The 26,066-nt window shown below is 41.5% G+C and overlaps 1 protein-coding gene across 4 annotated transcripts; it reads left to right on the top strand.

Annotated features, from left to right (window-relative positions):
• The first annotated feature begins 1,288 nt into the window (after positions 1-1,288).
• Positions 1,289-25,269, top strand: LOC134346627 (uncharacterized). Of its 4 annotated transcripts, none has more exons than XM_063048082.1 (9): positions 1,289-1,733; positions 7,674-7,750; positions 7,877-7,946; positions 10,377-10,703; positions 13,344-13,373; positions 13,694-13,712; positions 13,832-13,866; positions 17,304-17,347; positions 24,481-25,269. In XM_063048082.1, exons 3-9 carry the CDS (start codon positions 7,886-7,888, stop codon positions 24,565-24,567), a joined length of 603 nt encoding a protein of 200 aa, XP_062904152.1. In that variant the 5' UTR covers positions 1,289-1,733; positions 7,674-7,750; positions 7,877-7,885; the 3' UTR covers positions 24,568-25,269. The 4 variants fall into 4 exon arrangements, with proteins under 4 accessions (XP_062904152.1, XP_062904150.1, XP_062904151.1 ...); XM_063048080.1 differs by having other exon boundaries at positions 1,298-1,775; positions 13,344-13,478; positions 24,481-25,264; XM_063048079.1 differs by having other exon boundaries at positions 1,299-1,733; positions 13,344-13,478; positions 24,481-25,264.
• The last annotated feature ends 797 nt before the right edge of the window (positions 25,270-26,066 follow it).

Below are 26,066 nucleotides of genomic sequence, written 5' to 3'. Positions count from 1 at the left end.
AAACAGCTCAAGGATTCCTGTTGGAAGATCTGGTTGAAAGATGACCAAATATCACTGTTGGCTTGAGTGGTTTAGAGTGTTCGCCATCATCGTCTGGAGGGCTCCTCAAATTGTCCACAGATGTTGGTTCTTCAGTTCCATTGGCAAAGGAACAAAATGAAAGCTAATTGAGAAATCTGCTTGGCATCACCACCAAGGATGTTCCTTGCCAGTCAGGCATTTGTTAAAATCTGGTGTGAGCCTTAAGTGTGACGCCTGTCATCGTAACTAATTTCACGTAGTGCTAAATCACAAACTACGTCACAAAGAGTTGATGCATATCCGATGGCTATCTCTGTGCACCAAAGGGGAGTAATTAACGCTTCTACCCTCGACCTTTATGAACTGGGTCCATAGAGATGAGGATAAGAACTCGAATGTACAAATTACCTTAACTTCATACTAGGCCAAATGTCTATCTGTCGCATAATCTGTTATGATTCTATGCTTATAGTATGACGTCAATCACTCATCCGTCGGTCTGCCTAACTTTCTATCGATCTATGTATGTATGTATGTATGTATGTGCATATGTATGTATCTATATGTATGTTTGTTTGTCTGTCTGTCTCTCTCTATCTATGTCTCCCAGGATGCTCAAAATGATAGTTATCATCGTATATCTTGCGAGTTTGCGACTTTTTTAAAACTTTATTTCCGGCAGCGTACAATGCATTTTACTTATTGTGCACATTGTGCGAGGTGCCCAGACATTACCCAACAGTAGATAAAAGAGGCTGCTGATGGTGGAATCAGGCGAGTAATTCAGCGGGCCGAGCAGATCTGTGTGTGTGTGTGGGGGCGGGGGGCGTGGGGTGGTGTAAGCCGATTTGGGTCGAAACCCTGCATCGAAGTAAGAGTGGAGAGGACAGATGGATAATATAAGGAGGAAAGGGGACTGGTGACATAAGCATCTGTGGAGGGAATGTCTCTCCACTCCCTCGTTCCTACCTGTAAGATTAACAAATTAAATGAGGCGGGGTTGTGGTCGTAACACCGACTGTTATGGTAGGACAGGGGGGCACAAGTCAGTTTGTGAGATTTGGGGTTCTGCTATTTAAAATATCACTTAATTGGACATCAAGAGCCGCAATTCAGGGCAAAATGTACTTAGATTGTAATCAAAGAACGCCTGGAGGGATAGGGCGGAAATACCCTGCAGGAGCCTATCTCTTTTCAATAAGCGCGGTGTCAAGCAAATCATAATACTTTGCGGAAGGTGTGGAGGGGCCAGTGAAGATGACGTCTACTGCCTGCGGGAGTGAAACTGCAAACTAGCAAATTCTGCATTGCAGTGCTGGAGAGTGAGGACTTCTACCGCGTTGAAAAGTCACAGTGTTTTGCATTGGCGAATCATTCAGACTATGGCCGTACTAGAGATATAACTTGAATGAAGGGACCGCAACTTACAAACGTATAAGAAAAACGACGGATTGAAACAAAAACGACTAAGACTCATCTGGCATCCAGGGAGCAGATGATTTTGCACTGGATTGCAGTCTGAACCGAACGGTCAGTCTGCATAGATTTCCATCGATTTCGTCCGGATGCTTTTGAAGACATTTACATTTATCGTCGGAAGCTCGGATAACATTCAAAAACGCGACGTTGTTCAGTACTAGTCAGTCCCTTAGAAGAAGTCTTTGCGACGGAATATTAAAACACAGCTCGCTTTAAGGCGCTTCTCACAAAAGGTATCCTTTCTTTATTCCAAGCATGCTTCAATAGAAAAGCAGGTTGGTTGAACAGTCATTTTACGCTTTGGTTAAGAGTACTAGAAATTTTTGCACGGTTTCCTTTGGAATAGAAATCCTAAAGTCCATGCAAAAGTGTGCCCTCGCTGTAAAGACGACCAGACGGACCGAGAAGGTTAGGGATTGGCTTCCGCTCGTCTTGAAAGTCCTAAATTGCTCTCATATGCCAGTGATTTATATGCGCAGAATTTACTCTCAGGAAAACTTCATATGCTGCTGCCTTGAAAACGCAACGTTCGCTAGTAAAATTTCCTCTTTCTATAAAGTTCCCAACACGTTCTGTCTTACAATTATTTATTTGTTCACAGGATGGAAACGGCGGTATTCTCTGTTCATTCTTGAATGGCCCAGATTTAAACCATCCAGCTGTTTCAAAGTGCCCGTGACTGCGACCAGTAAAAAAATCATCCCCATGTTTTCTTTTCAGTTTACAGAATTGGATTTTAATTCCAGTGATGTCGTGATAATATCGAGCTGGTATATCCGGGCAATGTTTCGGAACACTGGGGGCTAATCCAGCAGTTTAATCACACATTAATTTACGCCATTCTACACGCTTACATCTTTTGCGCTTCCCATTGTTTTTCTCGCCCAGCGTTTGCCCTCTCTGTAGATTCGGCAGACGTGGGAAATCCAGAGAAACGCATGTAAAGTGCCAGAAGAACTCAGCAGGCCAGGCGGCATCGATGGAGGGGAATGACCGGCAGTTGATTCAGGCCGAGACCTTTCATCAGGACATCTCTGTAAACCTTCTACTGCATTGACATCGGTTATCCCTGTAAAATGTTGCATCTGGAGTAGAAGTTAGCATATTTAATTCAAATGAACAATATGTCGGTACACTCACTCAAATAATCCTTGATCGCAGACTTCAATTCTACTAGCTTCTCTGTCACTTAACCCGAACTTGATTTTCCCCTCTCCCAGTCCTGAAGACAATTCCCGGACGTTAAATGTTTTTTTTCTACCGATGTTGCCTGACTTGCTGAGTCTTTCCTGCATTTCTGTTTGTTTTCATATCCTTTCATTTCTATCCTCACTCAAATTTTAAACCTCAACGTGATTTTTATTAAGTCCAAAAATAATTAGTGTTTATTTAAAATCGCGTCGGTTGCTCTGCGGTAACCCACTCCCCAATTTTAGACATTATCTTATCTGTGATTCGACTGAATTTCCTGTGAGCTCCTTTTGTATTTCTTTGCCTCTAGAAGACAGAGTGAGGGAGAAAATGTAAGGGGAAGGGGCGAGAGAAAGACAAAAGAACCGGATAATAGATAGAGAGAGAGGGAGAGAGAGAAAGAGAGAAGTTCGAAATTGCAATCTACGACACGAAAATTAAGGGAAGAACGATTGACTATGTAAAATCAATAATCAGCTGGCAGATGAAGTGGCGTGAATTTATGAATACAGACTTTGAAGAGAAAGGAAAGGGTGCATACATAAATTGTAAGCAGCTACGCCTAAATACAGAAATCGACTTCCCAAATTCGCGGTTGGTCATTGATAAAGTCAGAAAAAAATGGAACAACATATTGAATGTTACAAATGGGAACATGTTCTACCTTTCAGGTGTATGCAGATAAATATCCATGAAGGGAGATTTACAGTAGGGTGCCGAGTATATTAAAATATATTCAATTAGTTGAAAATCTAGGGCTGGGGCAATATTAAGAAGAAGGTTCCGGATGAAGGGTCTCGGCCCGAAACGTCGGTTCTTTATTCTTCTCGATAGATGCTGCCTGACCTGCTGATTTTCTCCAGCATTTTGTGAGTGTTGCTCTGGATTTCCAGCATCTGCCGAATCTTTTGTGATTAAGAAGGAGGATTATGTATTTATCTTGCTAATCAGATACTTGAAAAAGTGGGATTAGAGTGATAGAGGCACACAATACCCAAATAGGGCATTCGACCCACGCCATCATGTTATAACTCATCTATACTGATCCTATTTACCAGCGTGTCGCCTGCAGCCTTTGCGTTAACGATTCAATTGCTTGCCTAGATGCTTTCAGAAGATAAAACATTTCATTTTCAATAAGTAAAACATTAAGATCTAATGGTTTTACTGAGATACAGAGAACCTTACCCAACGGAAATCGGATCTTTGAAAGCTACTCATACAAAGATAGGTAGATGCTGACCTATATAGGCGGGCGATTGGGCTACGGTTAATGGGTAAACGGGGTCTACAGCATAATTAGCGGCACCGGCGGTCGATAGCAAGGAGAAACCCTATCTGCGATTTAATAATTGTCGATACTTCTTCACAGGGGCTGGCGAGATTTAAGTGAAACGATTTAATTCTAGAATGGTGTCACGAACAGAAATAAAGCTCCTTTTTTAAAAAATATTAATCATGCTAATCACTAGATTCGTAAGTTCCGTAAAAGAGAGCTTAATAAGCTTAATCGCACAATGATTTGGAGGCCAGGTGGTAGCTGTTGGAAAGATCAGCGCATTGTACAACTTGCTACTTAAAGGATAGGTTAATTAATATACATGATTAATTAATACACATGCTATGATGTGTGCACTCGGACCGCAACCCTTCGATAAATGAGGAAAAGTATGTCGCCCAGTTTTCGTAAGGAAAATTAACGTTTCTATAACTATCTAGTTCAACATGATAGGTTAAAAATTTTCAAATATCCACGCTGATATTTTAAAGGCATCACTAATTATATATGATTATGAATACTTATTATCATCATGGAATGCAGATTATATACTGGAACCGTCTTCTGGAATAAATTAATTTAAAAAAGGATACATCGTTTAATCAGAAGCTAGGTAGGACATTATGGAAGGACCTAATATTATAACACTGCAGGTTTCATTTTAACTCTCTCTTTGCTGGTTTTCTGGTCAAACTAACCGTCAGTTTAACTATCTACCCGTATATGCATGCACAAAGCCCAGTGTATATGGGCAACAATCTCTAGTCCAGTTCCCGCAATCGGTCAAATTTCCCTGATCTTTCCGAAAAAAAAAATAACATTATGAGCGGTATAGACCATTCGAGGTAAGTAAAATTAGGTTCTAAAGACATAAACCGCATCAATAGCAGTCGGAAGAAAAATTCAACAAAAAGCGATATAACGCACCTCATTTGTCGATACCGAATAAAATATAAACTGTAAAAGTCCGGACTACGATGTGTGTAACTGGAAGATTTACAGAGGGTTGGTGCTTAGAAATGTCATTAAAACACTTCCCGCATAATTCCTTTGAAGATACTCCGTTTAAAGATAGAAGTTACTTTGAAACTTTATAACTTGTGCCGTAAATGCACCTTATTCTAAATGTCAATCTTCTGGGATATATTTTACTACTTGTGGCAACATTACTTTATATGAAGTGTGTGAGTTATATGTACTGTATTGTGAAAGTTGAACGGGAGCAACATTGCTTTGTTTGGCGATAAACTTGTTCATGTTGAATGACAATAAATTTGACCTTGAACTTGAAACATCTACTAAACTTGTTTTAAGCACATTCCCACTTCAAACGGTTTGCTTTCATGTAATTTGCTACACAATATGATGGACCTAACTTAGATTTAGAGGGTGGGAAAAGAATATGCGGTGGTATCCTATGACTTATATAGGGATGCAGAGTGTATCATATGAACAACGGTATGCTGAAAATTCATAAGTCTGTGACCAGGCTTTGGTTAAAGTGTATTAAATTTCGGGTACTGGATCTTTGAAAGAATGGCAAAATTGTGGAGGGGTTGACAGCACTGAAAGTGCAAACATAAGAGATTCTGCAGATGCTGAATATCCAGAGCAATGTACACAACATGCTGGAGGCAGCACCTGTGGAGGGAATTAAACAGTTCGGGCACAAGAGAGTGATACTAGGGGGCGGAGTGGGATACTACAATGCAATAAATGCAACTTTAAACCGGCAACTGCATTTTATTTCAATCAAAACCTGCAGTAAATGAACATCGTAAACACAGGAGATCCTGCAGGTGCTGGAAGTCCAGAGCACCAAACGCAAAACGCTGGAAGAACTCAGCAGGTCACCCGGCATCTATAGTGCGGCGCAGCAGTCGGCGTTCCGGACTGAGACCCTTCATGAATACTAGAAGGGCAGCCTTCATTTGGAATCGGCATTTTACTGCTTAGGTCAGACAGAGTTAAAAGACGGCCTCAGAATTCTGACTGATGTTGACGGAGAGAATGAGGGAAATTGTTTCTAATGGCAACGGAGTAGGTAATGCCAGGTCACAGCATTACTGCAATTTGATAAAGAAATCGAACAGAAACGAGAATATTGGTCTGGTATATTGTGTATTATTGAAACAGTGAAATCACATCATAAAAAGGATTAGAGAAGAATATTCATTTGTTTCTTTTAAAGGGACACAAGAGCTAAAAGAAGCGTGTCAGCGAGTAAATAGGATGGTTCGCTAACGAAACTAGTGGTACTATTCACTAACTGCTTTAAAAAACGCACAGAGGTACAACTGATCTGTATTGCGTACTTCCATTATCTCCTGGTTATGTAGTTAGCACCTGATATATTGAATTTAACTCCATTGCTTCAGCGTGACTCGAGTTACCCGACTCCAGTAGAATTAATAGTATAATCAGGTAACGATTCAGGGCTCCGCGGCTCCCTTCCCTGAATACCGTCACAACATATCCAAGTGCATTAGAGAAGTGGTTCATGATTACCGTTTAATTCGACAGAGAGCAGATTGCGCCGAATGGAAAACAACACTATATTAAACGTTCATGGTTTTGCAAAGGTCGTTTACAAATTAATGCAAACAAACAGATTCCGACCGAGAAAATCGCGAGGAAATGGAATTAGTGACTTCTGAATATAAACATGCGGTGCTATGACAGATTCTTCTGAAAATTGAACTACATATATATATATATATATATATATACACACTGTAATTTATTTATTTATTTCTATTTCTATATCATCATGCATTCAATTGAACTGCTGCTGCTATGTTAACAAATTTCATGACACATGCCGGTGATAATAAACCTGATTCTGCTTTTGATTTGTAAAAAAAAAACACGCTCCGATCTACAAACCCAACTCAGTGTTCATGTAGTTTGTGCTTAATTAACGGCGCAGTGTAGACAGTGGCAGAAACATTTTTCCTCTTTATTGTTGCATTATAGCAATCACGCTCAATCAACCATTTAATATTTCATCTTGTCTTACATGTTTTCAGATGCGGTTACTGTAATTGCCGCTCACTTACTGGCCTGGGTTCATGATGACATCCAAAAGACCAAAGCAGTTGAAAATTTGCAAGGAGTTACAGACCAGTCAGTCGGCTGGAAGTTCAGGCTTTGGAAAGTAGCGGCGCTCTCTCTCGCAGAGATAGAAAGCCGAATTCAGTCCTGATCTTCTGCGTTGTCCGTTTCGCGTTTGCACCTTCTCAGTGTGACCTCCCTCGCCCCCCCCCCCACGGCCATTCTCCAGCTGTTCCCATTCCTCCCCAAAACGTCCTGGTTAATTGTCCTGTGTAAACTTCCCCGAACACGTAGGTAAATAGTGGGATCTGGTGCTGGGGAGCGGGGGTTGGGTTAGAATGAGGAGAACGGGGGAAAACTGACGGGAATGTCGGGGGAATTAAACAATGAGATAAATGTAGGTTCGTGTAAATAGGTCGCTGGTGCAGGCTGGAGAAGCCAGCTTCCCTGCTGTATTTTTATATCTATATTATTATCCATCTTTATACGGCTTCAAAAATGGAGTTATGGATTTCCATCGCTCCCGTATCTGAGGCAATGAAACGGACCTTTATTTGCACATGCTGACTAGAATTTCCAGCATTTTATCCTGTTTCTGAGAAGCCTGAGGTTATTCAGATCTCGTCATTTGCCTTCCTCTATTTGTCAGAATCGTTAAATTCGTTGGTAGCTCGCTTCCTGACAGATGTTGACTCGTCTGGTTGAAGAGAATTATTCAAACTCACTGTAAGTGATTAACACCAAGCCGCGGTTCGAACTGTGTCTGAGCGCAATACACACACGCGCTGAAGGGCGATCTTATCTCGGCAAGCAAATGAAGAATAACGACATGTCTTTTCCTTTTTATAACAGTCAACTACAATGACGCTCTATCGCTGGGCAACAGTATTCGTCTTCCTCCTGATTTCAGATATTTTGCCGGGTAAGTTGAGCCGGATTGCTTAAATTTTGGCGCACCGAATGTTGTTTATTTAATACCAGGAAAAATAGCTTAATTTATTATATTGTTACAATGATGGGAGAAAAACAAATAAATGGCATCGGCAAATTTGGTTGAAAAGTTATTTTAATTTTATTACGAATCTGTAATGACTAAAGTGTGAAAAGCAACTCCTCAGCCATGTCTCGTTTATTTTCCCCGTATTGGTGCAGAAAATAATTATTAACGTGCCTTTGCCGAGCACAGCTTGATGGAGCTGCTGCTTGGTAGTTCCAGTGATTCGAGTTCAATCCGGTGCTGTCGGTGCAGAGTTTGCACCCTCTCCTCGTGACCGCGAGGGTTCTTCCGCTTTCTTCAGGGGGAATAATGTAGAAATTGGCTGAGATTGCAAATTTCAGAAGCTAATTCCGATCCTGCGCAGTGGCCCCTCCATAACAGACCGCAGCTAAGCAGAAATAAGAGAAAGATTTTATTTTTCGACTTACAAAATAATTTTGATCAGTGTGGTAAGTTAAATCATGGCAAGATTTACACAGTAAATGTCAGTAACAGACGGGAACAGACGGGCCAAGAGCTACAGGGCATAGTTCCTTGAAAGTGGCGAGACAGATAAATATGCTGGCGAAGAACATGTTTGATACACTTTCTTTCGTCACTCAAGACACAGAGAACAGGAGTAGGTATTTCATGTTACAACAGCACAAGCCATTGGTGAGACCCTGCCTGGAGTGTTCTGCACATTTTTGATTCGTAGCAGAAGGAAGGATGCAGAACAGATGAACCAGGATGGCATCGAAACTGGTGGGCTTGCCAGGATAGTTGGGATAGGCAGGGTTTTCCCTTCACTGGAGCGTAGGAGGCGGAGAGGTGACCTTACAGAGCTGTAAGAAATTAGAGGTATAATGCAGTGAATGTTCACTGTCTTCTCCCCAGGGTAGTGGAGTCAAAAACTGAAAGGTGAGAGGGGAAATATTTACAGGGAACATGAGGGGTGCTTTTCACGCGGGTGCGGGGGGTATAAGGAACCAGCTGCCAGAGCAAGTGGTGGAGACGGATCCAATTACAACGTTTAAACCTCATTTGAAAACGTACCTGTATTATCAAAGTTTAAAATGATATGGGCCAAACCCAGGGAGATTGGGTTGGCAATTTTGTCCGCATTGCTGGGATGCGTCGATAGGCTTGTCTCCGTGCTGTATAAATCTGTGGCTTTAATTATTATCACGCTCCGTTTACAAAGTACACGGCCAGCAGACTTTCATACACCATTCAGTAATAAGTACTCGGCTCTTATTCTTGACCTTGGAATACTGTAATGGAACGTCCATTTTGAATGCAGTTCCAGGCGGCCAAAAATATGTTTTGCAATGATCATTCAGAATTCATTTATGAAACTTTTGACCACCCAGTGCTGGTGTCATGGGTTCAACAAATGGCTAACATAAACGATTCTATTGTCCATCAGCCATGGGGCTACATACACCGTTTCTGTAACACAGATAGAACTTTTACTGTAACGTTTATTGGGTACTATAGGGTAATATAGCAATGTTCACCTCCATACCACTAAAAACGATAATTATTAGCAACATGGAATTGCACACGAGCTGACAACCATGGAGTTGTCCCAGGGTTGTCACAATTTTGCATTAATATACTTACAAAATTGTTCAATATAATCATTATTTTTCGACTGAAAACGATTTTTAAGCTTAATTTCCTAAATTTAGGAGAGCATCCACTCTGCTTGTTTGTTCTATCAGCTTTTCTTTTGAGAGATTAAAATATTATTGACATGCAAATAATCAAAATATTTTTTTTGCGGTTTAATTTAGTATTTCGGGTTGTTATTATTGTTTGCCCCTTATAATCTGTAAAGTGCTTGAACGCCTATCCAGTTCACAGCGAAAAAAAGTCATACCCCAATGTTACTAATCTATAAATAAAACAATGCCAAGGAACGCGTGGTGTATGGGTATAAACAGAAATATTACCATCCAACCCGGTGAACTGTGATTTTTTAAAAATCTGATACATTCTATTTATAACTATTTTTGAAAATAGCAACCAAGCCAACACTCATCTATCTACCCATCTATCTATCTATCTATCTATCTATCTATCTATCCCCAAACCAATTGCTGCCAAAGAATGAGGCCAGAATTTAATATGTTTTGACTTTGTGTTCACGGTCCGTCCCCGCAGATGTCAGTGAAATTAACAATTTATATCTAAGTCCTGGAAAATATTCTCCATTAAAAAAAACACATGCACAGTTCTATGTTAACGCGCCTTTCACGAATACGTTACTCTAGGGTTAACGCTCACTGGAAGAAGTTGACTTGCTTGAATGTTTTACCCGGAAACTTCGGTATATTAATTTTTTGTTTGTGTATTTTTATGTTTGGCCAGGTACCGAGACTGTAACTGGTCAAGTATTCCAAACCCCAGCAACAGTTCATTTATCCGAAGGCACCACCCTGGTTTTGAATTGCACTTTTGAGCTGAATGGGGTATTAACTTATACCTGGAGTAAGGATGACTGCCCCATGGATTTCAAATCCCAGAGATACAAAGATAAAGTAGTACGACCTGATCCAAATCGTTTTAAAATCAATAAGGATGCTTCAATCCGGATTAAGAATGTTACAATATTCGACTCAGGAATGTATTACTGTCAAATTGATGAAATGGGCAAAGAGAAAAAGAATGGCAGCGGAACCTTGGTCATCGTGAGCAGTAAGGAAATCTAATATTATAACACTCTCACATGCGTGTTGATATCATAGTTTGCATTGTCCTCTGATAACATTGTGGTAACACAGGTATGTGCGCATAGAGGAGCCCTTACGCTTTTTTTTATAGCATGGACAGCCTTGGTAGTCCAATGAAGCCTCTGGACCCCTTCTCAGAATAATGATTTAAATATATAAAACAAATTGCACATGATTACAAAAGAAACCAAGTATATTGAAATACAATGATCAAACTATGAAGAAAACAAATTTGTGGTATCTATGTGCCTCTTTATTAACGCATTAAATAATTGAAGGAAATGCTAAATTTCAGTTATAGGTTAATGAAGATGTAATGTTTTCCCCATCCAAGATTACAGATCCCCTGGAGGGGTCCATAGACTCCTGGTTAAGTACCCCTGGCACATAAGCATTCGGGTCCATTGCAAGGAAACTGGATTGGTGTAGAAAAACATCACTGTCTGCATAGGCGCGTTTGGCTGAATAGCCAGTTTTTTTTGCAGTGCAAGTAATCGATGGCTCTATAACTCCAATGGAAATTTTCTTCTCCTCTTCCACTAATCTGTTTTTCTTTGATCTGTTTGTCTCCCTCACCCATCCTTTCTCATTTCCTCAGTAAAAGACCCAACCAGGGACTTATTCCGAATACATTTCAGTTTCCTGCTTTTTTATTTGCTGCTCAACCCGCGATATAGAATACAGTGCCTATAAAAAGTATTCACTCCCCCTTGGAGGTTTTCATGTTTTATTCTTTTACAACATTGAATCTCAGTGGAATTAATTTGTAATGTTTGACACTGATCAACAGAAAAAAGACTCTTTGGTGTCCAACTGAAGATATACCTCTACAAAGTAATCTAAATCAATCGCAAATATAAAAACACAAAATAATTTATTGCATAACTATTCACGCCCTTTAATATGGCACACCAAATCATCACTGGTGCAGCCAATAGGTTTTAGAAGAGGCATAATTAGCTAAATGGAGATCTATTTTTGGAGACCTGTGTGAAGTCAAGGTGTTTCAACTGGTTGATGTAAAAATACACCTGTATCTTGAAGATTCAACTGCTGCTGAGACACAAAAGAACACTCCAGCAACTCCGTGAAAAGGTTATTGAAAAGCACAAGTCAGCAGATGAATACAACAACATTTCCAAGTCACTGAATATCCCTTGGAGTACAATAAATTCAATCATCAAGACATGGAAAGAATATGGCACAGCTGTAAATCTGCCTAGAGCCGGTCGTCCTCAAAAACTGAGTGATCGTGCAAAAAGGGAACTAGTGAGGGAGGCCACCAAAAGACCTATGCCAATTCTGGAGGAGTTATAAACTTCAGCGTCTGAGATGAGAGAGACTGTTTAAACAAAAACCGTTGCCCGGGCGTTTCACCAGTCGCAGCTTTAAAGGAGAGGTGCAAAGAGAAAGCCACTGTTGAACAAAAACCTTACATGAAATCTCAGCCAAGTTTGCCAGAAGGCATGTGGGAGACTCTGAAGTCAGCTGAAAGAGGGTTCTATGGTTTGATGAAACCAAAGTTGAACTTTTTGGCTATCAGACTAAACGTTATGTTTAGCAGCCAAACACCACACATATCCTCCCTAATGTGAAACATGGTGATGGCTACATCATACCATGGGGATGCTTAACTGCAGCAGGCTTGTGAAGGTAGAGGGTGAAATGAATGTGCAAAATACAGTGAAATCCTGGAAGAGAGCCTGATGCTGTCCACAAGAGAAATGCGACTTGGAAGAAGATCTGTTTTCCAGCAAGACAATGAGCCCAATCATAAAACCAAAGCTACACAGGAATAGCCTTAAAACAACAAAAATATGGCCCTGGAGTGACCAAGTCAGAGTCGAGATCTCAATCCAATTGAGAATTTGTGGCTGGACTTGAAAAAGGCTGTTCGCTTACCATCCCTGTGCAATCTGACAGAGCTTGAGCAGTTTTCTAAGAAGAAAGGGTAAAAATTGCAGTGTTCAGATGCGCAAATCTGATAAATACTGACTTGAAATGGCTGAACAGTTGTGCAATCAATTATTTTGTGTTTTATATATGTAATTTAGATCACTTTGTAGAGATCTACTTTCACTTTGATACGAAAAGGTATTTCTTCCTTGTGATAGCTCCGTCTGTCTAAGTAGACAATGGATGCACCCGTTCCGGGGCGCAGACCCAGGCGATGAATATGGAGATCCTGTGCTGCCCAGACATCAAGATCCCCCTCTCGGCCTCGTGGACGTGGTCCAAAGGAATGCGAAGCAGTACATTTGGCATCAGCTTGGCTGCAGGAGCTGCCGGGAGGTGACCTGATAACATCAACCAAGTGCCTTAGGGGCTCCACTCTGGATTTGTGTAGGGTTTACTCCTTAGCCGTCTCTTTTCCCGAAGATACCCATAAGGCAGTGGGATCCATAACCCTCGATAGGGGCCCATACCGGCTACTGTCAGCCGGAGTCAGCTGAGCCCGGGACTCGTGATCAGTGTAAAAAAACAACAAATTAAATCCACTGTGACTCAATTTTGTGTAACGATAAAGCATGAAGGCTTGCGGGGTGAGGGTGAATAGTTTTTATAGGTATAACTTACGGTGTTTTCGTTTGTTTTCTCTCTATAGGAAGTTGGAAAGCCGAAAACCAGTCAGTAGGTATGCATCTTGAATGGCAGTGGATTGGAATCGCAGGTGGTGTAGTATTCCTAATTATTCTGATACTGCTTGTAGTGATCGCAGTCCTTACTAGACGAAATAAAGGTACGTTCAAAATTAGAAAGTTTATTATACTTATTCCTGCAAGCGTTGTGAGTTCATGGCAAGATTCAGAGTAGTAACACGTCGTTATCGTTATCACACAACATACAGCAGAGACAAATGCACATTCAGATAATTTTGATTTTTTTTTAGCGAAAATTGTATATTATTATTTTATTAGGAACTATGATTGAATTTTGCCATTCTCTTTCTTACAGCTTACGCCTTACTGGTCAGGTAAGCTGGTCAGCAACTTTCACGTTGTTTTACGTTGCTGACATTTAAGTTTTGTTCAAAAAGATTTCCCCAAACACATATTAGCAATTAGTAATCCATGTTCTGTTTATTTTCCACAGAGAATGCACTTCCTTTGATTCTGCAAAAGAGCCGAGTAAGTCATTCAAATTTTTCTTGGGTTCTACAAAGACTAGGAGCTGTTTGTGCATCGGCACGTGTGTGTGTATGTATGTTTATTTTATGTATTGAGCAATAATGGACAGAACAGAGCCTGCTGGCCCTTCTGCAGCAACGCTCTAGCAACCCGGACAACCCTGGCTTAACTCTAATTTATTCATGGAACAATTTACAATGGCCAATTGACCTACCCGGCATATCTTTGGATTGTGGGAAGAATCCGGAGCACCCAGGGAAAATCCACAAATTCCACACAGAGGGTTTCCAGAGTCTCATGGTTTCTGTGAAGTGAAATCTTTCCTGACATATCTGTTAGAGTTCTTCGAGGAAGTAACAAGCAGGGTGGACAAAGGAGAGGTACTGGGTGTCATTTCCTTGGATTTTCAGAAGACATTTGTTAAGGTGCCACACGTGAGGCTGCTTAACAAGATAAAATCACATGGTATAACAGGAAAGATACTGCTTGGATAGAGGACTGGCTGACAGACAGGAGGCAGCGAGTGGGAATAAAAGGGAATAAAGGGGAACTTTTCTAGCTGGCTGCCAGTGACTAGTGGTGTTCCTCAGGGGTCTGTTTTGGGACCGCTACTTTTCGCATTGTTTGTCAAAGATTTAAATAATAGAATTGATGGCTTTGTGGGAGCTTGTGGAGGATACAAAGATAGGTGGAGGGGTAGCTAGTGCTGTGGAAACAATGCGATTGCTGAAGGACTTAGACAAATTGGAAGAACGGGCAAAAAGTGGCAGATGGAATACAGTATTAGGAACTGTATGATAATGCATTTTGGTAATAGTATGGTTTAATTGGGGAGAAGCTTCAAACATTGGGGCTGCAAGTGACTTAGGAGACCCCGTGCAAGACTCCCAGAAGGTTAATTTAAAGTTTGACTCTATGGTAACGAAGGCAAGTGCAGTGTTAGCATTTATTTCAAAGGGAATAGTATATAAAAAGAGGGAAATAATGCTGATCCTTTATAAGACACTAGTCAGGGCCCTCTTGGATTATTGCCAACAGGTTTGGGCGCCGTATCTCAGAAAGGATGTGTTGTCATTGGAGAGAGTCCAGAGGAGGTTCACAAGAATAATTCCGGGAATGAAGGGGTTAACATATGTGGGGCGTTTGGCAGCTCTGGGCCTGTACTCACTGGAATATAGAAGAATGCGAAGGGATCTCATTGAAACCAACTGAATGTTGAAGGAATTTCATAGGGTGGATATGGAGAGGACGTTTCCTATGGTGGGGGTATCCAAAACTAGAGGGCACAGCTTCAAAATTGAGAGGCGACCTTTTAGAACAGTGGTAAGGAAGAATTCCTTTTTAGTCAGAGAGTAGTGAATCTATGGAATGCTCTGCCACAGACTGCAGTAGAGGCAGTTAGTTTACTTAAAGCAGAAATTGATAGTTTCCTAACCGGTCAGGGCATCAAAGGAGCTGGCGAGAATGCAGGTGTATGGCGTGAGTGGGATCCGCAGCAGCCATGATGGAATGGCGAAACAGACTCGATGGGCTGAATGGCCTAATTATGCTCCTATGTGTTAAGGTCTTATGGTCGTATGTACTCTTTACAGATGACGCTGCGATTGAACTCCGAACTCGATGCCCCGAGCAGTAGCGTCATAGTGACCGCTATGCTACTGTATTTGTGTGTGTGTGTGTGTGTGTGTGTGTGTGTGTGTGTGTGTGTGTGTGTGTGTCAGAAAGAGTGAGTAAGTGAGGGAGAGAGAGATTTAAGTAAAGAAGTGTCATAAACTGGTACTTACCCGAAATATCTGATGATTTAATCATAAACACAAGAAACTCTGCAGATGCGGGAAATCCAGAGCAATAAAAACAAAATGATGAAGGAGCTCAGCAGGTCAGGCCGAGAGGAATAGGCAATCGATGTTCGGGATGACACCCTTCATCAGGACTAAGAAAGAAGGTGAAAATGTCTGAATAAAAAGAAGGGATGAAAGGAAGGAAGACAATCTAGAAGGTGACTGGTGAAGTCAGGTGGGTGGAAAAGGTAAAGGGCAGGAAATAAAGGAATCTGACAAGAGAGGAAAGTGAATAACGGAGAAAGAAAGGGACAGCAGGCGAGGTGATAAGCAGCTGAGGAGAAGAGCAGGGAATGGAAGAAGAGAGAAGAAGAACGCGAGCAGGAAAAAAATATTGGAAGGGGGTATGCCAGCAGGTTGAATGATACCTAGACAGAATAATAGTTGATGTTCCTCCAGCCTGAGAGTGGCCTTATTTTGAAGAAGAGGAGGCAATAGACTGACATGTCAGAAAGGGAATGTGGATCCGAATTAAATTACCTCATCAAATCTCTATATCTCACACCCATTGTCATCAAGCTCATAATGCACCCCATATTGCTCGTTTCTACACAAACCCGACTCTCCGGTTTGGCCCATTGTCTCCGTCTGCTTTTGCCCCACCAAACTCTTGTCATGAACATAATTTTCTCCTTCTGGTATTTGAAAAAAATATCTACTCCCACGTGAGCCTCTTACCTCTTATCCTCACTGCCTTCAGCTCTTCTGGTGCCCTTCCTTCTTCCCTTTCTCCCATGGTCCGTTCTCCTCTCCTATCAGATTTCTTCTACTCCAACCCTTTACCTTTCTCATTCACCCGGTTTCACCTATTACCTTCTAGCTTGTCGTCCTTCCCCCTTCCACATTTTTGTTATGACATCTTCTATCTTCCTTTCCATTCCAGACGAAGGGATGCAGCCTGAATTGCCGACTGTTTGTTCATTTTCATAGATGCAGCCTGACCTGCTGAGTTCCTCTCGCATTTTGTATTTGTTGATTTAATTAACTGGACAGCCTGTTCATTTCTTTTTCCATAACTTCAAATAGGAAAAGCCCAGAGTCAACAAAGTCTAAAATATCCCGAGAAAACAGGAAGTACTCATACATTTTTAAAGTTAAAATGATAACTTTACTGCTAACAGAAACCAAGGAGAAAACAAACAGAAAAAACTCTGCTCTGGACATAATTACAGCATAAATCAGAGGGCATTTCATGAAGGGGCAATAATTGCAATGAAATATAGTATAATTTAGGACTTTCGTTCTCGCAACAACGTGAGTTTTGCTATTAGTTGTCCACTTTCGTCTATGAAACAGCTGTATAAATGTAAACTTCTCACATATTTAGAACAGGGTTTCCCAACGTGTGGTCTACAGGCCCCTTGCTTAATGCTATTGGTCCATGGCATAAAAATTGGGAAGATTTAAAAGTTTATTTTAAAGCGAGTTGATGTACCCGTAAAAAGATTTCCTTGGCAATGAATGTAATATAACAGATGTGGTGATTGTCTAGAGATTCAAATACAAAGCATACTAATCAACAAAATTGAAGCATCATTTAAATTATTTGTGTTGGTTATTACAATAACGCGCATTTTTTGTTTTGTCTTTAAACAGTTGCACCTCCCAGAAGAAAAATGAACGATCACGCCAATTGTCAGGTAATGCATTTTGTTTATCTTGGAGTGTGTGATGTGTGAAACGAATGTCACACATGATAAATTTCCAAACTTTTTAACAAATTGGAAAACCATAGAAACAGAGTTTCCACCTCAGCCACCACCGCCGGCAGCCCATTCCACGCACTATAGTCCAGTTAGCCTAACCTCAGTGGTTGGGAAAATGTTGGAGTCTATTACCAAAGAGCTTTCGGGGTACTTGGGAACTAATGATAAAGTAAGTCAAAGTCAGCATGGTTTCTGTTAAGGGAAATCTTGCCTGACAAATCTGCTAGTGTTCTTCGAGGAAGTAATAAGCAAGGTGGACGAAGAAGAGGCAGTGGATGCCATTTACTTGGATTTTCAGAACACGTTTGATTAGATGAAAAACATGAAAATCCTACGGCGTTACAGGAGAAATACTGGCATGGACAGTGGAATGGCTGACAAGTAGGGGGCATCGAGTGGAAATACAAGGGGTCTTTTCTGGTTGGCTGCCGGTAACTCGTGCTGTTTCTCAGGGGTCAGTATTGGGACCGCTGCTTTTCAAATTGTTTGTCAATGATTTAGATAATGGAATTGATGGCTTTGTGGCAAAGTTTGCGGATGATAAGAAGATAGATAGAGGGGCAGGTAGTACTGAGTGAGCAGGGCAAATTCATGGCAGATGCAATTTAATGTGGATAAGTGTGAGGTTATCCACTTTGGTGGAAAAACAGGAAAACAGATTATTATCTGAATGGTGCCCGATTAGGAAAAGGGGAGATGCAACGAGACCTGGGTGTCATTATACACCAGTCATTGAAAGTGGGCATGCAGGTACAGCAGGCGGTGAAAAAGGCGAATGGTATGCTGGCATTTATAGCAAGAGGATTCGAGTACAGGAGCAGGGAGGTACTACTGCAGTTGTACAAGGCCTTGGTAAGACCACACCTGGAGTATTGTGTGCAGTTTTGGTCCCCTAATCTGAGGAAGGACATCCTTGCCATAGAGGGGGTACAACGAAGGTTCATTAGATTGATTCCTGGGATGGCAGGACTTTCATATGATGAAAGACTGGATCCACTAGGCTTATACTAGTTGGAATTTAGAAGATTGAGGGGGGATCTTATTGAAACGTATAAAATTCTAAAGGGATTGGATGGGCTAGATGCAGGAAGTTTGTTCCCGATGTTGGGGAAGTCCAGAACGAGGGGTCACAGTTTGAGGATAAAGGGGAAGCCTTTTAGGACCGAGATTAGGAAAAACTTCTTCACACAGAGCGCGGTGAATCTGTGGAATTCTCTGCCACAGGAAACAGTTGAGGCCACTTCATTGGCTATACTTAAGAGGGAGATAGATATGGGCCTTGTGGCTAAAGGGATCAGGGGGTATGGAGGGAAGGCTGGTACAGGGTTCTGAGTTGGATGATCAGCCATGATCATACTGAATGGCGGTGCAGGCTCGAAGGGCCGAATGGCCTACTCCTGCACCTATTTTCTATGTTTCTAAGTTTCTATGTTTCTATATGATTGCAGCAGGACTTAGACAAATCCAGCTGCTACTATCCAGGAAATGGTAGCGCACCATTAAAGCCAGGACCAATGGCTCCGAGACAGCTTCTTCAACCAGGCCGTCAGAATGATTAATTCACGCTGTATTTTTATGCGATATTGACTGTCCTGTTGTAATACTATTCATTACAAATTACCATAAATTGCACATTGTACATTTAGACAGAGATGTAACGTAAAAATTTTTTACTCCTCATGTATGTGAAGGATGTAAGGAATTAAATATCAATTCAATTCAATTCAAATTGGAAGAATGGACACAAAGTGGCAGATCGCATACAGTGTTATGAAATGTATGATAATACATTTTGGTAAATCGATCAATAGTGCAGACTATTGTCGAAATGGGGAGAAGGTTCAAACATCAGACGTCCAGAAGGACTTAGGAGCCCTCGTGCAAGACTCCTAGAAGGTTTATTTACAGATGAGTCTATGGTAAAGGAGGCAAATGCAATGTTGGTATTTATTTCAAGGGGAATAGAATATAAAAGCAAGGAGATAATGCTTCCAGATAAAATTTGCTGGTGAACGTAGCAGGCCAGGCAGCATCTATAGGAAGAGGTACAGTCGACGTTTCGGGCCGCGACCCTTTGTCAGGAAAGGGTCTCAGCCCGAAACGTCGACTGTACCTCTTGCTATAGATGCTGCCTGGCCTGCTGCATTCGCCAGCAATTTTTATGTGTGTTGCTTGAAATTCCAGCATCTGCAGATTTCCTCGTGTTTGCGAGATAATGCTGAGTCTTTATGAGACACTAGTCAGGCCGCACTTAGAATGTTGTCAACAGTTTTGGGCACCATAGCTTAAAAAGGATGTGTTATCATTCGAGAAAGTTCAGAGGAGGTTCACGAGGATAATTCCAGGAACGAAGGGATTGACATATGATGAGTGTTTGGCAGCTTTAGGCCTGTACTCACTGGAATCCAGAAGAATGTGTGGAGATCTCATTGAAAGCTACCGAATGTTGAAAAGACTAGATAGGTTGGATGTGGCGAGGATGTTTCATATGGCGAAGGTATCCAGAACTGGCGGGCACAGCCTCAAAATTGAACCTCAACCCTCTTGAAGAGTGGTAAGGGGGAATTTCTTTAGCCAAAAAGCAGTAAATCTGTGGAATGCTCTGCCAGAGATTGCGGTGTCGGGCAAATCCGTGGGCATATTTAAGGCGGAAGTCGATCGTTTCCTGATCGGACAGGGCGTCAAAGAAATGGTGGGTCATAGTTGATGGGCTGAATGGCTTAATTCTACTCCTCTGTCTTATGGTCTTAATGCGCGCATCACAGTACATACACCAGTCACACTACACATAAAGTAATTTTACCACTAATAAAGTAACAAATAATAAGGTGAATTTACGACACAAGTTAAAAAGTAAACAGTGTAACACGACTGGCGCTTCATACGTGCCGAAACCCGGGTGGTAGCAGAGAATTCCGTAGCCTCACGGTCTGCGGGAGGAAGCTTGTAGCTTATCCTATCAGAACTTGTCTAATGCTACGGTACCTCCTGCCTTATGGTAGGGGCTCAAAGAGATTGTTGGATCATTGACAATGCTAAGGGCTGTGCGTTCGCAACGCTTCTGGTAAATATCTTGAAAGGGTGGAAGAGAGACCCCAGCGATTCTCTTAGCGGTCACTGCAATCTTTTGCAGGGACTTCCAGTCAGATCAGATGCCCTCTAATTCCTCATGCTACTCGGTATATGATTAATTAATGAAATTCTTCAATATAGGGGTTGGAGTGAAAATGGTTTTAAATGTAAAGTCATTTGAATAATATGTCGATAATGCAAAGAAGATTTAATCCTTTTAACTGAAAGTAAAAAGAAGAAATTTTGAGGAGGGTATTGAAAAAAAGCAATATGGCCACATGCGCCTCCATCAACTTTACATTCTGACAGTCAACACCTATCACATGAGTTCAGCAGTTTAGCCTTTACCTTGGCGTGTTCATGCTGGCAGACGAAATCCGTCACTTTTTTTTAACAGTTTGAGGAAACGCGGGGAATGGAAAACCACTACCTTGTTTTACATCTAACTTCTCTGTTTTAACGTGAAGCAAATGAAACTTCCATATTTCAATGGTATCGTTAGAATTACTCATGTTTAGATAGCAGTTCGGCGGAAATACATTAAGTTTGCTATTGAAATTTGAGAATAGCATTTCACACTTCAACCATGGCTGCCGTTTACGATACTCCAAAAGGTCATGGCAATAAGATATTCAACCAAGGTAGAGATAAGTTATGTTGAACCAAGTATTTCACAATCTATAGCAATTAACGTTTCACAACCCATTTCATCTTTTTATTGTTTTCTTTTTTTTTGTTAACCACCACATATATTGTAGCTCTCCTGTGTCTGAATACTGAATAGAGTGGGCCTTCGGAGGGTTAGATTGCCAGAACTGGTCAAACTTGCAGATCATAAGCAAGTTGAATGAAAATGCATTCTTCTTCTGAATAAATCATTTGTCCGGCACGGTGTCCTGCTTGCTGAGTGTTTTTGAAGCTGCAATCATCCACTTAAATAGGGACCATTCTACCAGAGTTCTCACTCCTACTTTGTAGATGATGGAAAGACTTTGCGTACAGGAGGCGAGTCAGTCGCTGCGGGGTTCTGGTTGCCAACAGTGGGGCTAATATTATCGGAGTTTCTCAGAGATTTGCTTTGGACCCAGCCATTTTATGTTATGGGCGTCACGGTGGTGTAGTGTCTTGTGCGCTTTACAGTACAAGACACCCAAGTTCAATTCTCACAGCTGTCTGACAATCTCCCCGTGAATGCGTTAGTTTCCTCTGGGTACTCCAGCTTCCTCCCCACAATCCAAGACATACCAATTAATTGGTCATTGTAAATCATCCGGTGATTAGGCTAGGATTAAACACGGAGACTGCTGAGCAGCGCAGTTGATGGACTGGACTATGAATAAATACGTCAATTTCATTCGTTTAATTAGTAATTTCCCTTCTATATGAAGGCAGGGACTAAAATATTTGCTACTGTTTGCATACTATTCAATTCTATCTGCAAAAGATGCCTGGCTTTGAACGAAACAGGACTAAGGTTTTATTAAGACATGGACTGATATGACATGTGATATAATAACCATGGCGAACAAGGGTGGGTCTAAGTACTTTTGCTTATTCTATCACCAAGACCACCTGTATCCAACTGATTAATGCAGCGTGGGTCTACAATGATAAGGAAATCAACTCACCTAGACCATCTACATCGATAGCATGTTTGCAGCTGACTGTTCCAGGTGCAGAACCACTGTTTATTTTTTGGTCCATGAAGATGTTTCCAGCATCGAATGGCTTGTCATATGAAAAACGCCTGATGGCTCTGGGCCTGTATCCACTAGAATTCAGAATAATGAGGGGTGACCTCATTGAAACCTACCGAATGGTGAAATGCCTTGATAGTGTGGATCTGGAGAGGATCTTTTCTGTGGTGGGAGAGTCTAAGACGAGAAGACACAGTCTCAGAATAGAGGACCATCCTTTTAGAACGGAGATGAGGAGGAATCTTCTTAGCCAGATAGCAGTGAATCTGTAGAATTCTTTGCCACAAGCAGCTGTGAAGGCCAAGTCTTTATGTATAGTTAAAGTAGAGGTTAATATATTCTTAATATATTCTTGACTGGTCAGGGCATGAAGGGATATGGGGAGAGGGCAGGAGAGCGGGACTAAGAGGAAAATTAGATCAGCTATGTTGAAATGGTGGAGCGGACTCGATGGGCCTAACGGGCTAATTCTTCTCCTATAGCTTATGGAATAGAACTTGCGAAACAGGCTAAAGGTGAAGAGGAGCTAAAGGGAATGCCTATGACCGAAACAACGGTGGCATCCAATGAAAAAGACGGTAGTGCAAACTTGTAACTGCATCTGATCTCCCAGGAGGAAATACACTTAGTGCCCCCTTATTCGACACACCTCTACACTTGCTCATTAATGCACACATCTAAACAGCCCATTATGTGGCAGCAACTCAACACATAAAAGCATGCGGGTGTGGTCAAGAGGTTCGGTTGTTTTTCAGACTAAACCTCAGAATGCGGAAGAAATGTGATCTATCTGAATTGGAGTGATTGTTGGTGCTAGACGGTGAGGTTTGAGTATCACAAAAAATGTTGATCTCCTAGGATATGATGTACATTGCCTAGAATTTACAGAGAATGGTGCGAAAAAATAATAATGTAAGCACCAGTTGCGTGGGCGAAAATGCCTTGTTAATATACATGTCTATTGAGCATAGGCTGAGTGAGCTAGGGCTTTTCTCCAAGGAGCGAAGGAGGATGAGAAGTGACTTGATAAAGGTGTACAATATCATAAGAGGCATCGAGCAAGCTGACAGCCAGAGACTTTTTTTCCAGGGTGGAAATGGCTCACACGAAGGGAAATAACTTAGTCATAGTCATACTTTATTGATCCTGGGGGAAATTGGTTTTCGTTACAGTTGCAGCATAAATAATTAAATAGTAATAAAACCATAGGTAATTAAATAGTAATATGTAAATTATGCCAGGAAATAAGTCCAGGACCAGCCTATTGGCTCAGGGTGTCTAACCCTCCAAGGGAGGAGTTGTAAAGTTTGATGGCCACAGGCAGGAATGACTTCCTATGACGCTCTGTGTTGCATCTCGGTGGAATGAGTCTCAGGCTGAATGTACTCCTGTGCCCACCCAGTACATTATGTAGTGGATGGGAGACATTGTCCAAGATGGCATGCAACTTAGACAGCATCCTCTTTTCAGACACTGCTGTGAGAGAGTCCAGTTCCATCCCTACAGCATCACTGGCCTTATGAATGAGTTTGTTGATTCTGTTGGTGTCTGCTACCCTCAGCCTGCTGCCCCAGCACACAACAGCAAACATGATCGCACTGGCCACCACAGACTCGTAGAACATGCTCAGCATCGTCCGACAGATGTTAAAGGGCCTCAGTCTCCTCAGGAAATAGAGACGACTCTGACCCTTCTTGTAGACAGCCTCAGTGTTCTTTGACCAGTCCAGTTTATTGTCAATTCGTATCCCCAGATGTTTGTAATCCTCCACCAGGTCCACACTGACCCCCTGGATGGAAGCAGGGGTCACTGGTGTCTTAGCTCTCCTCAGGTCTACCACCAGCTCCTTAGTCTTTTTCACATTAAGCTGCAGATAATTCTGCTCACACCATGTGACAAAGTTTCCTACCGTAGCTCTGTACTCTGCCTCATCTCCCTTGCTGATGCATTCAACTGTGGCAGAGTCATCAGAAAACCTCTGAAGATGACAAGTATGTGTGTGTGGCTGTGTTTGTGTGTGTGGAACGCGCTGCCAGAGGTAGTGGTACAGGCAGACACATTCGGGATTTCTAAGAGAATCTGAGATAGGTGTACTGATGATAGTAAAATAGAGGGCTATGTGGGAGGGAATGCTTAGATACTTATTAGAGTAGGTCAAAATCGTGGCCTAATGGCCTGTACTGTGCTTTACTGTTCACTGTTCTATAGTATGTGAAATTTTCTGCATGAGATTATGGTGATAACAATTACGTTTATCTTAGTGTCAACGAATGGAATGTTCATGTTCTTATTTAACAGCGTGAAGACGCCTTCCTCCACTGCCACAATAAAGAGGGTGCGCCAAAGAGAAAGCGTCCACCGCCAGCAAGAAGGAACATGCAGTAGATTTCGGTCTGTGCCATACTGTAGGGCCATTGTCGCTTGTGTAAACCACTCGGTGGTATCGAATAAATTGGTCGATAAAAATGTCATATATTTAAAATTTGTATGTTTTTGTAACAAACCAAGACGTAGAACGTTGATCAGGAATTCATGGTAAACGGATGTTTAAATACATGGTACTGGTTCTTTTTCGATTTGAAACGGACTCTTTATATCGTGTGGCCTGTCTTCAAATATGAAATTGAAATATAAACAAAATAACCGCAGATGCTGGAAATCTGAAACCGGTACAGAAAATGCAGCAAACGCTCTGGAGGTCCAGTAGCATTCGTGGAAACAACAACAGTCAACGTTTTGTGTGTGTGCAATGAAGGGTTAAAAACCCGAATCAGGGATAGTATGTCTTTCCGCTGATGCTGCGTGACCTATCAAGGGTTTTCACTGCTTTATATTTTGCTTCTGGTAGAAAGGAATATCTTCCTACTTCTTCTGATTGTTCCCTAATATGTATATCCCGGAAGCTTCACTTTTAGGCTCGCACTACAAATAAACTTCGTTATTCGTGCTCTTCGTTTTGATTCCGTCATCTTTTGCAAATAGTCTAAAAGCATGGGCTTGCAAACGAGGAAATTGAAACAAAGAAATGATGGACGTACCCTGTGAGTCAGGCCACATTTATAGGAAGCAAACGGCTTCAAGACCCTTCGTCAAAACTAGTAAAGATATTTAAAAAAATCTAGACGTAGGGAGGGTGGGGAAAAGATAATTTCAGATAGGGTTAAATGGGGGTGACCATGGGCATCATCTGAAAACACGATGTTCAGTACAATTACTGAATGGCGTTCTAACATATAACTGTCATTCATTCCGTGGGGCACTCTTCTGTTTTCGTGGCCTCTTGCGAAGAAACATAATTTCAGTATGTATATTGTATACATTTCTCTAATATAAAATGAAACATATTGAATGGGAATAGTTAGACAGTGAAGACATGACAAAGTAATATGGACAAAATATTCTCGGCTTTAGTAGATGTAGACGAAGAAGATATGCCCAGCAGACGAGACTGGTCTTTCACAACCAGAGGGAGAAAAAAGGGGAAGTGCTTTTAGACATGGACTACCGAAACAGGCAGAAATATAGTTATTTGAATTTGTAGAGAGTAATATGAAGACCAATGGAGTAGAAACAGCCTTTGTGGTTTTTTACTCTAGACCTCCAGCATCTGCAGTTTTATTTTGATTTTTATGGCAAATGAGAGTTTACTCGATTTTTTTTGATCTGCCGTGTCTCCAGAGGCCAACTTAGCTCCAGTTCATGTCATTTTCCAACTTTTGACACCAAAAGTCGTGGTTGTCTACGTTGTGGGTTTTGGTATTGCTTTAAGCATAAAGAGGTGACATCTTCATGCCTGCCGTTCTCTGTAAGTGATTTGCCAGTGGTTGAAGGTAACCCAGTGTCTAAGGTGGGACACAAAGAAATTTCTAAAGCTATGGATCTCT

This window comes from Mobula hypostoma, chromosome 5, assembly GCF_963921235.1.
Source record: "Mobula hypostoma chromosome 5, sMobHyp1.1, whole genome shotgun sequence".
Classification (NCBI taxonomy): Eukaryota; Metazoa; Chordata; class Chondrichthyes; order Myliobatiformes; family Myliobatidae; genus Mobula; species Mobula hypostoma.
Note: the sequence above shows the minus strand (reverse complement) of the source record. Positions and strands in the feature narration are given on the sequence as shown.

Coding starts and splice junctions, on each gene's coding strand:
- LOC134346627 (XM_063048081.1), top strand. CDS start 7,886: ATGACGCTCTATCGCTGGGCAACAGTATTCGTCTTCCTCCTGATTTCA. Junction 10,704..13,343: donor AACCTTGGTCATCGTGAGCA/GTAAGGAAATCT, acceptor TTCTCTCTATAG/GAAGTTGGAAAGCCGAAAAC. Junction 17,348..24,480: donor ACGATCACGCCAATTGTCAG/GTAATGCATTTT, acceptor CTTATTTAACAG/CGTGAAGACGCCTTCCTCCA.